This window comes from Pan paniscus, chromosome 9 (assembly GCF_029289425.2).
Source record: "Pan paniscus chromosome 9, NHGRI_mPanPan1-v2.0_pri, whole genome shotgun sequence".
Lineage (NCBI taxonomy): Eukaryota > Metazoa > Chordata > Mammalia > Primates > Hominidae > Pan > Pan paniscus.
Genome location: NC_073258.2, coordinates 69,593,107 through 69,605,580, shown reverse-complemented (window position 1 = coordinate 69,605,580; position 12,474 = coordinate 69,593,107). Strand labels below are relative to the sequence as shown.

At 49.9% G+C, this 12,474-nt stretch overlaps 1 protein-coding gene across 1 annotated transcript; it reads left to right on the top strand.

Annotated features, from left to right (window-relative positions):
• Nucleotides 1-310: 310 nt before the first annotated feature.
• Nucleotides 311-12,290, top strand: LOC129392996 (uncharacterized). The gene is made up of 5 exons (XM_034933220.3): nt 311-356; nt 643-759; nt 855-1,034; nt 1,842-2,390; nt 7,984-12,290. The coding sequence occupies exons 1-5, from the start codon at nt 311-313 to the stop codon at nt 8,283-8,285; spliced, it is 1,194 nt and encodes a 397-aa protein (XP_034789111.2). The 3' UTR covers nt 8,286-12,290.
• The last annotated feature ends 184 nt before the right edge of the window (nt 12,291-12,474 follow it).

Sequence of the window (12,474 nt, the reverse complement as noted above, 5' to 3'; positions counted from 1 at the left end):
AACTGCCCCCACATTGTGGGAGACAACTTAGGTCAGGTCAGAGGGCACAGCCAAGTCAGGACAGACGCCCCTGCTGACCTGGGCTCCTGCCGTGTCCTGGAACACTCTCCCAAGGAGCCCGGCTGGTGGGGCACTGTCCACGGAGCTCCTGTCTGATGGGAGGGTCCTCCCGGCCCTGGCACAGCCCCCCAGGCAGCAGGGTGCCCACCTGAAGAAACACTCGACTGCCACCAGAATCCCACCCTTGGGCACACTGTGTTGCCCTCGTTTTCAGAGCCAACTCCCCCACAGGTTGCTTCCTGGTGCAAGGATGCGGCGAGAACACAGCACGTTGTTCTGGGACTCTGTGTCCCCGGGTAGGAACAGTGGCAGGAGACTACAAAATTCCTGTCTAGCATGTTGACACTTGCTCGATAAAAACTGAATTGTGTCTGGGCCTTAAAATGTCACCTTGCAGGACAAACGCGAGGGAGGAGTTCGTCTGCCCACAGAAGGCACTCACGGCAGCGGAGATGGGCCCTCTCTCCTCCCTCCCTCCCTCCATCTGCGGTCCCTGCCTGCTAAACTGGGGATGCTGGGGGCTTCATGTCCTCCCAGCTTCCTGTCTGGCTAAACTCTAATGCGAGTAATTTTGCCTCACAGCATCAGGCCAGGGCTTGGCTGGCCCAGTGGGAGCCCTGGTCCAGGAGAGGTGGCCGTTCAACTGGGGCCCCACCAGGACAGGCAGGTCCTTCAAGAAGCCAGGGGCCCCCTTTGTGGGTAGGGAATTTACCTCTCAGAGGCCCTTCTCATGGAGAGGCAGCTCCTACCTCTACTTCCCCTGCTGGCCAGCCCCAGCTGCTGCTGGGAGCCAGAAGCCACTGCCATCAGAACCCCCGGGGAGGGGCTTAGCAACCAGCCCACAGCGGACGGGCCAGGGGACCAGTGCCGGCCTGGGGACACCATGGGAGATGGCATGGCCAGGAGCTGCTCTCAGGGGCCCTGGAACAGGCCAGGGGCCAAGACGGGAGGGAGCCGGCCCGAGACTGCACTGGGTGAGGATGGGCGCTGGCTGTGACCTGGGTCTGGAGAGCCTAGTGGCCACCTAAAAGTACTGTTTAGATGAGCATTTTTTGTTTCTGTAACTCAGGTCACCATTCCCACCAGAATGGAAAAATACACTGTGCTCACTTGGTGGATGGAACACTGCAGAGCAACGAAGACAGCAGTGCTCCGGCCACCCGCCACCCACCACCCCACGAGGATTGCACAGGCTCAGAGCACAGGAGCCCGGGAGCCACCAAGCCTTGCCCTCGGCCGGGCTGCCTTCGGGAGGGGGACAGGGAAGGAGCAGGGTGGGGACTTCGGGACGCTTGATGTTCTGGGAGCCGCTCTGCAGGGGCACACATGCCAAGAAATTCATCGAGTGGGTCCCTATGAACTACAGCTCCATTGATTTGTTTGTTTGTTTTTTTAGACGGAGTCTTGCTCTGTCGCCCAGGCTGGAGTGCAGTGGTGCAATCTCGGCTCACTGCAACCTCCACCTCCTGGGTTCAAGCAATTCTCCCTGCCTCAGTCTCCCAAGTAGCTGGGATTACAGGCACCGGCCACCACACACAACTAATTTTTTTTGTATTTTTAGTAGAGATGTTTCATCATGTTGGCCAGGCTGGTCTCGAACTCCTGACCTCAGGTGATCCAGCTGCCTCGGCCTCCCAAAGTGCTGGGATTACAGGTGTGAGCCACCGCGCCCACCGCCCGTTGAATTTTAGTTGTGGCGCCAACGCTCTTTTAAGCCTGTGGTCTGGCTGATGATGAAGCTCGCGTGCTTTCATTTTGCCTTTTGTGTCCGGCTCCTCTAGAGCGTCAGCTCCATGGAGGCAGGGACCATGATGTCCCCAGGGCCACGATGTCCCCAGGGCCTGGTGTGCAGCAGGAGCCAGCGGAACGACCACCCCTGCTTCTGGGCCACTCGCAAGAAGAGAGGTGCGGGCAGGAAAGGGAGAATCCGGATGGCGGGAGTCTGCCACGGATGGCCGATGCGGCGCCAGGGAGCAGGGCCGCCATCCAGGGCCCTAAAGTGGCCCATGACAGGCCCAGGTCGGGGAGGGGAAGGGGGTTCCAGGGCGCCCGAAGGACCTGGACTGAAACCCAGCATCCAGCAGAGCAGGCGGGAAAGGGGAGCTACCGTGGCGGGTGCTGCTCCCTGCAGGCTCGGAGGACACAGGAAGCTCAGCTCTCCATCAGAGACGCCAAACAGGGCGGCGGTGGCTGGGATTTGGGGAGGGGTCCTCGGAGCACTCCAGGGCCCAGGCAGGAAGCAGCGGCCAGGACACAGCCGTGGGCAAGAGGCTTGGAGGGTCCGGTGGGAGTGAAACTGTCCTCGCTGGGACACAGCAAGAAGGTTGAAGGTATGGTGGGGTGGGGCTGTCATCGCCGGCCCTTTCCCGGCCCCGGGGTGAGTTGAATAAAAGCTCAGATTTGAAGGCTTTTCTGCATTGCCTCCCTTAATGGGCTTAATGTCTCGGCTGAGCTCTAATGCCAGTCATTTTACCTCCCACGCATAGATTTCAGAAAAGAAAGCTTACAATGACCCTAGTCCGCTTTAGCAGAGAAAATAAAATAGTAGAAAAATAATAGTAAAAATGACTGTGTAACGTTCGTCACCTTTATTTTTGTATCTGCTTGCTTACAGTTTTTTTCTCCCCTATCTGCCTGAATTTTTAACAATGCAAGAGGTTAGGATTAATTTCCAAATAGCGCAACATTTTTGGAAATGCACATTCTCCACAAATGAACAAACTGCTTGTGGTAATTAAAGTAATGTCCTGTGCTCAAATTGCTTGTGCTAATGAGGCTAATTGACAGCAGCGAGCATTAACCGCAATTAGTCATACATATCTAATAGCATCGCTGGTGCCTATGATTTTCTACATGGAGGGGATTTTACATCTGCTTTCAGGATTTCCATCCTTGGCTATATGCATTTCTCTCAAAAGGATGCGCTTTTTCCTGGCATTCAGTAGTCGGGTGCTCTTTTCAAAGGTGAGAACAGAGTTGCTGGGGTAGAACATTTCAGGTGGGCTGATTTTTAAAGGATGTGGCAGCTTATCAACTGGGATTAAATGCTGATGTCATGGAAGAACTGGGGTCAGAACTCAGAGGGGGGGCTCCACTGGAGAAATACCACGATAGAAAAAGAAAGACCCTAAAATCCAAAATGCTTTTTAAAAGGAAGCAAAAGCTGAGCACGGTGGGTCACACCTGTAATCCCAGCACTTTGGGAGGCCGAGGGGGGTGGATCACTTGAGGTCAGGAGTTCAAGACCAGCCGGGCTAACACGGTGAAACCCCATCTCTACTGAAAACACAAAATTAGCCAGGCGTGGTGGTGTGCACCTGTAACCCAGCTACTCAGGAGGCTGAGGCAGGAGAATCACTTGAACCTGGGAGGCAGAGGTTGTAGTGAGCCGAGATCGCACCACTGTACTCCAGCCTGGGCGATAGTGTGAGACTGTCTCAAAAATAAACAAATAAATAAATGAAAGCAAAACAATCAAATATATACCTTTTTATGGCACTAGAAATTCTATGAAAATAAAATATTTTAAATCCCCATCAAGGAAGCCACTCATCTGGGTGCTTTCTCTGTGTATCTTCTCTCCATCCAGGAGCACAGGAAGCCCTTGGGGGCAGGGGCAGGGTCTGGCTGAATTATGTGAAACAAAACCTGGGTGCTTAATTTCATTCCTGAGAAAGGACGTTGGCAAAAGTTCATGGGACTGATGGGGCTGAGAAGTCAGATCCCCTGAAATAAAGCTTTTCATAGTGATCCCTCAGCCCCAGGGACCCAGAAGCACAGGTGTGGGTTCTCAGAGAGAAAACTTCAGTTTCCCTCTTGGTTTAAAAAGAACATGTCAGGAGGGCCGGGTGTGTTGGCTCATACCTATAATCTCAGCAATTTGGGAGGCCAAGGTGCATGGATCACTTGAGGTCAGGAGTTAGGGACCAGCCTGGCCAACATGGTGAAACCCCATCTCTACTAAAAATACAAAAATTAGCCGGGCATGGTGGTGTGTGCCTGTAATCCCAGCTACTTGGAAGGCTGAGGCATGAGAATTGCTTGAATTCAGGAGGCGGGGGCTGAAGTGAGCCAAGATGGGGCCACTGCACTCCAGCCTAGGTGACAAAGCAAGACTTTGTCTCCAGAAAAAAAAAAACAAAGAATATGTCAGGAGGCAAGCAGAAAGGAGGGTCACGAGTGGGGCACATAGCAGAGATTCTTTGGAGGAATCTAATTTCAGGGCAATTGGCCCCAACTTATCTCCAAAGCAGAGTTGGAACGGACTCTTTCTCACTACCACTGGTACCTGCCCAAATCTCCTGGACCAGCCTAGTACACCCTAGCCCCCAGCTGCTGTGAACATTGGCTGTTAACCTCTCACTGCTTCCCCCTCAATACAGAAGTGCCCTCAGCTGATGGAAATCACAGCCAATGATGAACTGATGCAGGCAATTAAAGGCCAGCCCTTTGCCTCAGCACGCTCCTAACCCCACAGCCATGGCCATGGCGCCACAGTCTTCCAAGCTCAAGGTGGGAGAGTACAGAGGACAAGGCTGGCAGAGGAGCTGGAAATGTAGGGAAGAAATCCTGAAACAAGAGAGCTGTAGAAGGGGTGAGACCCAAATCTGAGTCTAAACTCTGCCGCAATCCTTGGATGGCCATCAAACTACAAACACGTATCAGAGACTTGAGGAAGCTTGGTGAAAAATGAGGGAGATATGAGAGAGGAGTCTACCCTGAAAGATATAAGAGGACTAGGTGATACTCGTGAGTTTTCTGCTCCTTTGAGTGCATGTATTCCCCAAATCATGCACAGCATGCATGGCAGAAAGTTGAATCCTTATTGGTTTGAGGTGTCAGAAGACAAAGTGTAGGGCTGGCTGAGCAGCTGGAAAATTAAGGGTGAACCCCCAAAGCAAGGGAACTACATAGAGGGTGAGCTGCCAAATCTGAACATAAACTCTGCTCAAATCCTTGGCTAAATATTGAGCATACGGGTGCAAAGGGTTGGCTACAAAGACTACAGCTGGAAGTTGAAAAGCTGAGCAGAGACATCAGCCACTACACACTGTGGAGGAGGCAGACTCTACAGTTTCAGATCAAGCAAGTTAACTGCCTACTGGAACAAAACCCAACAATCTTCAGAAGAACATAACAGAATCCAAAGTTGCTACAAAATACTACCTACAATGTCCAGTTACCAACAAAAAATAACTAGACATACAAAGAAACAAGAATGTATGATCCATATTTAGGAAAAAGACAGTGAATAGAAGTGGACTCTGAATGGACCCAAAGGTTAGATTTCATAGACAAAGACTTCAAAGCTGCTATTTTAAATATGATCAGATAATTAAAGTAAAATATAGTCTTAATGAATAAACAGAGGGGAACCTCAACAAAGAAATGGAAGCTACAAAAAAGAATCAAATGGAAATTCTTCAAGCTGAAAATTAAAACAACATAAATAAAAATTTCACTGGATAGACTCAATAGCTTATTGGAGACAGTAGGAGAAAAAATCCATGACCTTGAAGATAGGTCAATAAAATGTATTTAATGCAAAGAACATAAAGAAAAAAGACTTCATTTTTTACCAAGAAAAAGAAATATATCCTGAGAGACCCACAAGACTCTATCAAGCAGTCCAACATGCATGTAATTGGAATCCCAGAAGGAGAGGAGAGAAGAAAAGAAAGGAAAAATATATATATTTGAAGAAATAATGGCTTAAAATTTCCCAGATTTGATTAAAAACATTAACTTGAAGATTCGGGAAGCTCAGTGAACCTCAAGTCAGATAAAGCAAACAGACAAAAACCTCGACACATCGTAGACAAGCTACTAAAACCCAACGACAAACAGAGAAGCTTGAAAACTGCAAGAGAATAAAAACAATACATTATATACAGGGGAACAACAATATGTGCCTGGAGGAAAATGAAACAACATATGCAAAGTGCCGGAAGAAAATGAAAGCTGTCATCATGATTATTTCCAGTGAAACTGTTCTACAAAAATGAAAGCCAAAGAAAGACCTTTTCAGGTAAACAAAAGCTGGGAGAATTCTTTTCCAGCTGATTTTCACTGCAAGAGATGCTAAAGAACGTATGCCGATACTTGATGTTTCAGTAACTACACTTTGTTTTTTTGTTTGTTTGTTTTGAGACAGAGTCTTGCTCTGTGGCCCAGGCTGAAGTGCAGCGGTCTAATCTTGGCTCACTGCAACCTTCACCTCCTGGGTTCAAGCGATTCTCCTGCTTCAGCCTCATGAGTAGCTGGGACTACAGGCTAATACCACCCCACCTGGCTAATGCTTGTATTTTTAGTAGCGATGGGGTTTCGCCATGTTGGCCAGGCTGGTCTTGAACTCCTGACCTCAAGTGATCCACCCGCCTCAGCTTCACAAAGTGCTGAGATTACAGGCATGAGCCACCATGCCCGGCTGTAACTACACTTTTTTTTTTTTTTTTTTTTTTTTTGAGACAGAATCTCGCTCTGTCACCCAGGCTGGGGTGCAATGGCGCAATCTCAGCTCACTGCAACCTCTGCCTCCCGGGTTCAAGCAATTCTGCTGCCTCAGCCTCCCCGAGTAGCTGGGATTACAGGCACCTGCCACTACACCTGGCTAATTTTTGTATTTTTAGTAGAGATGTGTTTCACCATATTGGCCAGGCTGGTCTTGAACTCCTAACCTCGTGATCTGCCCGCCCTGGCCTTCCAAAGTGCTGGGATTACAGGTGTGAGCCACTGCGCCCGGCCCACATTTTTAAGTAGTTACCACATTTTATGATTTCACATGGTTGGGCGGCTTCTGGGCTTTGTTTTGGGTCCCCTCCAGCCCTGCCGTCCTCCCCTAGGAACCCAGACGAACCACCTGCCGTGTGTTCTGTGCTCACCCCAGGCTCACACCATCATAGAATCTTCCGGAGGATGTGCCCTGTGCTCACTTGTTCTTTCTTTAATGAGACCACGTTTTACACACTTTCTGGAAAATGGCATTTTGTCTCTGATATCCAGTGACAACTGGGCAAGGGTTGAGACTATCCTTTATCCTGCTTTGTATTCAAACCTCAGCTTCAAGCTGAGGAGTCATGCCTTTCCCTAATTCTGCAAACTTCAGGGCTAATATTTTTTCAAATACTGCTTCTCCATGGTCTTCTGGATCTCTCCTCAGACTGCGTAGCAGCCCTTTCCTCCTCTCAGAACTTTTTTCTCTTTATGCAGGGTTCTGGCTGAATTTCTCAGCACTGGCTTCCAATTCATCAGCTCTCTACCTATGTCTAGTCTAGAGTTTAGCCTGTCTATTGAGGCACGTTTTTTATTTCAGTGACCATTTTTTATTTTCAAGATTTCTAATTGGTTCTTTTTAAGCTTTTTGTTTTCCTTCCTCCCTCCCTCCCTCCCTCCTTTCTTCCTCTCTTCCTCCCTCCTTCCTGTCCTTCCCTCCCTCCCTCCTTCCCCCTCCTTCCTTCTTTCCTCCCTCCCTTCTTTCCTTCCCTTCTCCCTCCCTCCCTCCCCCTCCTTCCCTCCCTCTGCCCTTCCTTCTTTCCTTCCTTCTTTCCTTACTTCCTTCCTTCTTTCCTTCCTTCCTTCTTTCCTTACTTCCTTCCTTCTTTCCTTCCTTTCTTTCCTTCCTTCCTTCTTTCCTTCCTTTCTTCCTTCTTTCCTACCTTCCTTCCTTCTTTCCTTCCTTCCTGTTTGGGGAACAGTATCTTCAGTTCTAGGTTTCTTCATTTCTCTCCTTGAGCTTCCCAAGCACATTTATTTTAGTCTTTATCAGACTATTCTACAAAATTAATTTCATCTGCAGTGGATTCTAATTATTGACTGGATAACTTTGTGAACATTAGAATTCTGGGCGTGTTTTGGAACATCGGTTTGCAAGCTCTTCCGAGCTGGTATGACTTTTCTTTCTCTTCCCTGTTCTCATTGTTTCAGGATTGCTGCCCCCCTACCGCCTCACCCCTCCAGCTCCTGGTTCTTTGTCCCAGCCATCTCCTGTGGTACTGTGCTGTGTCTGCCTTGTGGAGACCCTGAGGATGTTCTGGATGGAGTTACCAAGCCCCCGACAGGCTGGTCCAGTTCCTGGCCTCAACAAAGTATGTGTCCTTTTGCCTCGGGAGACCAGCTGCTCCCTAAAGGCTGCAGCCCCCAGCAGAGTTTGGCCTGTTTTTCTGCCTGTTTCACAAGAGAGTAAGCCCCCCTGGCTCCAGCTGCCCACCTGCACGAAGCTCTGTTAATGGCTGGGACCCCCGTAGCACCTGGGCCCCCAGCCTGGTGCTGGGCCTGGGCTTCAGCTTCTCTCCAACTCCCATCTACTCCACATGTGGTCCTGGGAGATGTTTACTTTCCTTCTGAGCCCAGCAATGTCTTCTTAGTTTTCTCTTTGTCGAGGCCATGGATCATTCCTCCGGGCCGTGTCGAATGTGCTGAGTTTATCTTGTCTGTGGAGACGAAGGGCCGAAGTGTGAATGCACAGCGCCACCTTAACCAGACGTTCAAATCATTCTTTTTAAAAGCTGCATAAAACTCCGCGGCATCCAGTGCTCCCCAGGCGGTGGGTGTTTTTGTTTCATGGTTTGATGGGTTTTTTTTGCCCGATGAATAACGCTGCTGTGCACCAGGGTGCATACAGCCTTAAATACCTGTATGCAGCTTTCAAAGCTGTTCTATAATGTCTCACTTTATTCTTTCCACATTTGCAGCTTTTTATCTTTGTATCTTATCTTTTTTCTGAGTTTCTTTTGGTATATTTTGTTGTTCTTTTTCCAGTTTCTTAAAATGAAGAGCTGTTACTAAAAAAAAAAAAAAATTCTAGAACAAGGCAGGCATTGAGGTGAGCCACGTCTTCTGGCCCCCACTCTGCCGTGTGCTATCTACTTTGTGAAGAAGTGTGCTTCTTCTTAATGCTTCCGAGAGAGTTGGTAGCTTTCATTTTATGGCAAAGATTATCAAGGAGCGTTTCTACATTTCCAAGAGGATTTCGGTCACTTTGAAAAAGAAAAGATCAATTTTACTGTGGTATGATTTTATTTATTTATCATTTACTTATTTTTAGGGTCAGGGTCTCGCTCTGTTGCCCAGGCTGGAGTGCAGTGGCATGATCACGACTCACTGCAGCCTCCGACTCCTGGGCACAAGCAATCCTCCCACCTCAGCCTCCCAAGTAGCTGGGACTACAGGCATGAGCCACCATGCCTGGCTGTGGTATGATTTACATCTGAGAAAACTAACCCATAGGTTGTAGGCAGGATAATGGCCCTCACCCAGATGTCTACATCCTAATTTCCCACTCCTTTTACATCTGTAAGATTTTGCTTTGTGTTCTAAGACCAGGTTTATTAGGTGTACACACATTTAGAATTGTTACATGGTCCAGGTGGACTGGCCCTCTTAATGCTGATGAAATGTCTGTATTTTACTCTGGTAATTCTTCTTCCCTTGCAGCCTCCTTTGGTGTCAATAGTTAATAGTGCCACATCAGCTCTCCTCATTTAGCATCTTCATGGCGTATGATTTCAGTCCCCTTCAGCCCTTCTGTGACTTTCTATGTGCATGTCTCTTATAAGTAGCATACGATCGAATATAATATTTTACTCAATGTTACAATATTTGTTTTTAATTGGAGCATTTTGTCTATATATATATTTTGAGATGGAGTCTCACTCTCACCCAGGCTGGAGTGCAGTGGTGCAATATGGGCTCACTGCAACCTCTGCCTCCTGGGTTCAAGCAATTCTCCTGTCTTAGCCTCCTGAGTATCTGGGATTACAGGTGCCCCTGCCACCACGCCTGGCTAATTTTGTATTTTTAGTAGAGACGGGGTTTTGCCATGTTGGCCAGGCTGGTCTTGAACTCCTGACCTCAGGTGATCTGCCCGCCTCAGCCTCCCAAAATGCTGGGATGACAGGTGTGAGCCACCATGCCCGGCCTCCATTTATATCTAATGAAGTGAATTCAGTTACACAGATGTGGGTCTGGACCTGCCGCCCACTGTCTCTGTGTTCTTTGCCCTCCTTCCCCTCATTTTTTGCCCTCTTTGATGTGCCGTGGGAATTCGCAGATGGTGTTGGCAGTGCGAAGCTTCGTTGGGGAGAAGGGTCGGGCAGGGATGCTGCAATCCACAACTCAGATCCGAGAAAGAATCCCCGCCCAGCCAGGAGTGCAGGGTGAAGGCTGGCCAGCAGAACAGCCCCATGCTGGCCTGAGATGGCTGGGCTTAGCACTTGGGGGGAGCGCCTCATAAGAGAGTGACCTTGGTCCTGCTGCCTTGCTCAGTCCCTGGCTGTGCTGAGCTGGGAAGGCAAACCCTGGGGGAGCTGGCAGCTGGAGGCTGCCCCTGACCACATGCCTCGCAGCTGCTGGGCAGAGCGTCCTCTGTCTAAGGAGGTCTGATTCTGCCCTGTGTCTGCCATTATCCGCCCTTGCACTGGCCAGATCCCCTTTTCCACACGTGTGGGAAACCACCCCTCCAGGGCCCCTCTCTCTGTGTACTTAGAAGAGGGAAATTAATGGAAAAAATGACAGCCCCATAGCCAACTGCGTTCATCTGGGAACACAGTGGTCCCTCTTGTCCCCTCCTCTACTTTCTGTTCTAAATTGCCCTGGCGCTCAGCTGTCTCCTGTTGGCATCAGGTGCATCTGGTGGCTGGACCCAAGCCCTTGTTCCTGAAGACTGTGAGCCCCTGTGAGTCCCTGCTAACCATGCCCTTTTGGGGTCAGAGTTGCTATTCAGATCCATTTCCGGTCATAATCGGAAGAGGGGGTGCCAAGAAGCGCCTGCCCACATCGGGTGTCTGAGTCCCACATGTATTCCTCTCTGCCGCCTGCTCTCAGGTGACAGCAGCCCCCATGTCCCCCTGCTGCTCAGGGCCAGGCATCCCCACTAAGAGGGTGGCTCCTCTTAGGGCTTGCTGGCTGGGCCAAAAGGAGCCTGCAGTACCCTGGTGGAAGCTACAGCTTGTAGTTCTGTCCTCTGGCAAGCAAACACCTCCTTTGGAACCAGAACCGCTAACCTTGCAGAGCCAAGACTGGGGAGATGGAAAACACAAACAGGGGTGACCAGGAGTGATGTTGAGTGGGCCGCCCTGCTCCCACCCCTCAGCTCCCAGACCCATGTGTGCTTTCTGCTGAGAACACAGTGCCATATGAAGGCCTCTGACTCAATGTCCCCACGCCATCCGGGATGACGGGGCCTGTAGTTACAGGGCATTGCTTCAGCTGTCCGTGTGGGAGGCCACTCCAACACCCAGCCAGTCCAGCAGCTTCCGAACAATGAGACGCAATGAGTAGATCCTAGGGACACAGACCCTTTCCCACATCTTCACTGCAAAGTGGCTTCCCTGATCAGAAGTGATGTTGTGAGCCCTTCTATGCCGATGAACAGGACATTCTTTAAGCGCTTGGACAGTGATGCCGACTGAGGCCCTGGAGCCAGGAAAGACAAACTCCTACCTAGAAGAGATGTCTATTTTTGTGCAAACCACTGGCCTTTCCAGAATGAAAGAGGCCCAGTGGGTCCACTTGCTGTCAAGTGGCTGGTTGGTCTCCTGTGAACCTGGGCCACACTGGCAGTGGGATGCTGGTCTCCTGTTGCTGGCAGGTTGGACATTCAGATAAGAGAAGGAGCCAGATGGTTTTGGGAGGTTGCAGTCCACACTGTTGGCCTCATGCCTGCCCTCTGTCTCAGCTGTGGCCACTCTGTCCATGTGCCTGTCTTTGTTGGGTTGGTGTAGCCACTAAGGCTGGCTCCCATCAGTGGGTTGAGTGATCTTGTCTGCCTGGTGGTTCGGTGCCTCTTCCATGGAAGATGCTTGGGCTGCAACAAAATGCAGCAGGACAACCCCCCAAAATAAAACACCTACAGCCCCAACCCAACAACTGATAGGCGATGTCTGGGAAGACTGTGACCCGTAGTACTCAGCCTATGAGGAAACGGGGGAGAGACCTGTGCACTAGGGGATAAATTGCTTGTTGAAACCGTGCTGGGTGTGCCTACTCATCAGACACCCGAGCTTACAAGACCATCATTAAGAGTCCCACTTCCGCTGTTCTCTGGGTCTCTTGAGTCCATCCTTTGGGTTTGGACAGGCGAGTTTGTTTCTCACACCTAGTCCCAGTCTTTGCTGTCTCATCCTCACAAGCAGCCCACCCCGAATTCTCTCTCTCAGGGTGTACTGTCTATTCGGCATCTAACTTTCAGAATATTCTTTTTCTTTTGCAATAAATTACTCTATGTTACCTCTCCTCTGCTGTGTGTCTCCTGTTTAAATTATTTTAAACTAAGAAGATGAGAACCAAGGTCTCACAACAGCAACAATAGGAGACTCAAGATGCAGCAATTGAGACGGAGTCTTGCTCTGTCACCCAGGCTGGAGTGCAATGTCGGCTCACTGCAACCTCCACCTCCCAGGTTCAAGCGATTTTCCC

Bases quoted from the DNA above. Each gene is read 5' to 3' on its own strand.
- LOC129392996 (XM_034933220.3), top strand. From the start codon at position 311: ATGCGGCGAGAACACAGCACGTTGTTCTGGGACTCTGTGTCCCCGG. The intron at 357-642 runs GTAGGAACAGTG...TTTGCCTCACAG, and splicing joins CTGGGACTCTGTGTCCCCGG to CATCAGGCCAGGGCTTGGCT. The intron at 2,391-7,983 runs GTATGGTGGGGT...TCATTGTTTCAG, and splicing joins ACACAGCAAGAAGGTTGAAG to GATTGCTGCCCCCCTACCGC.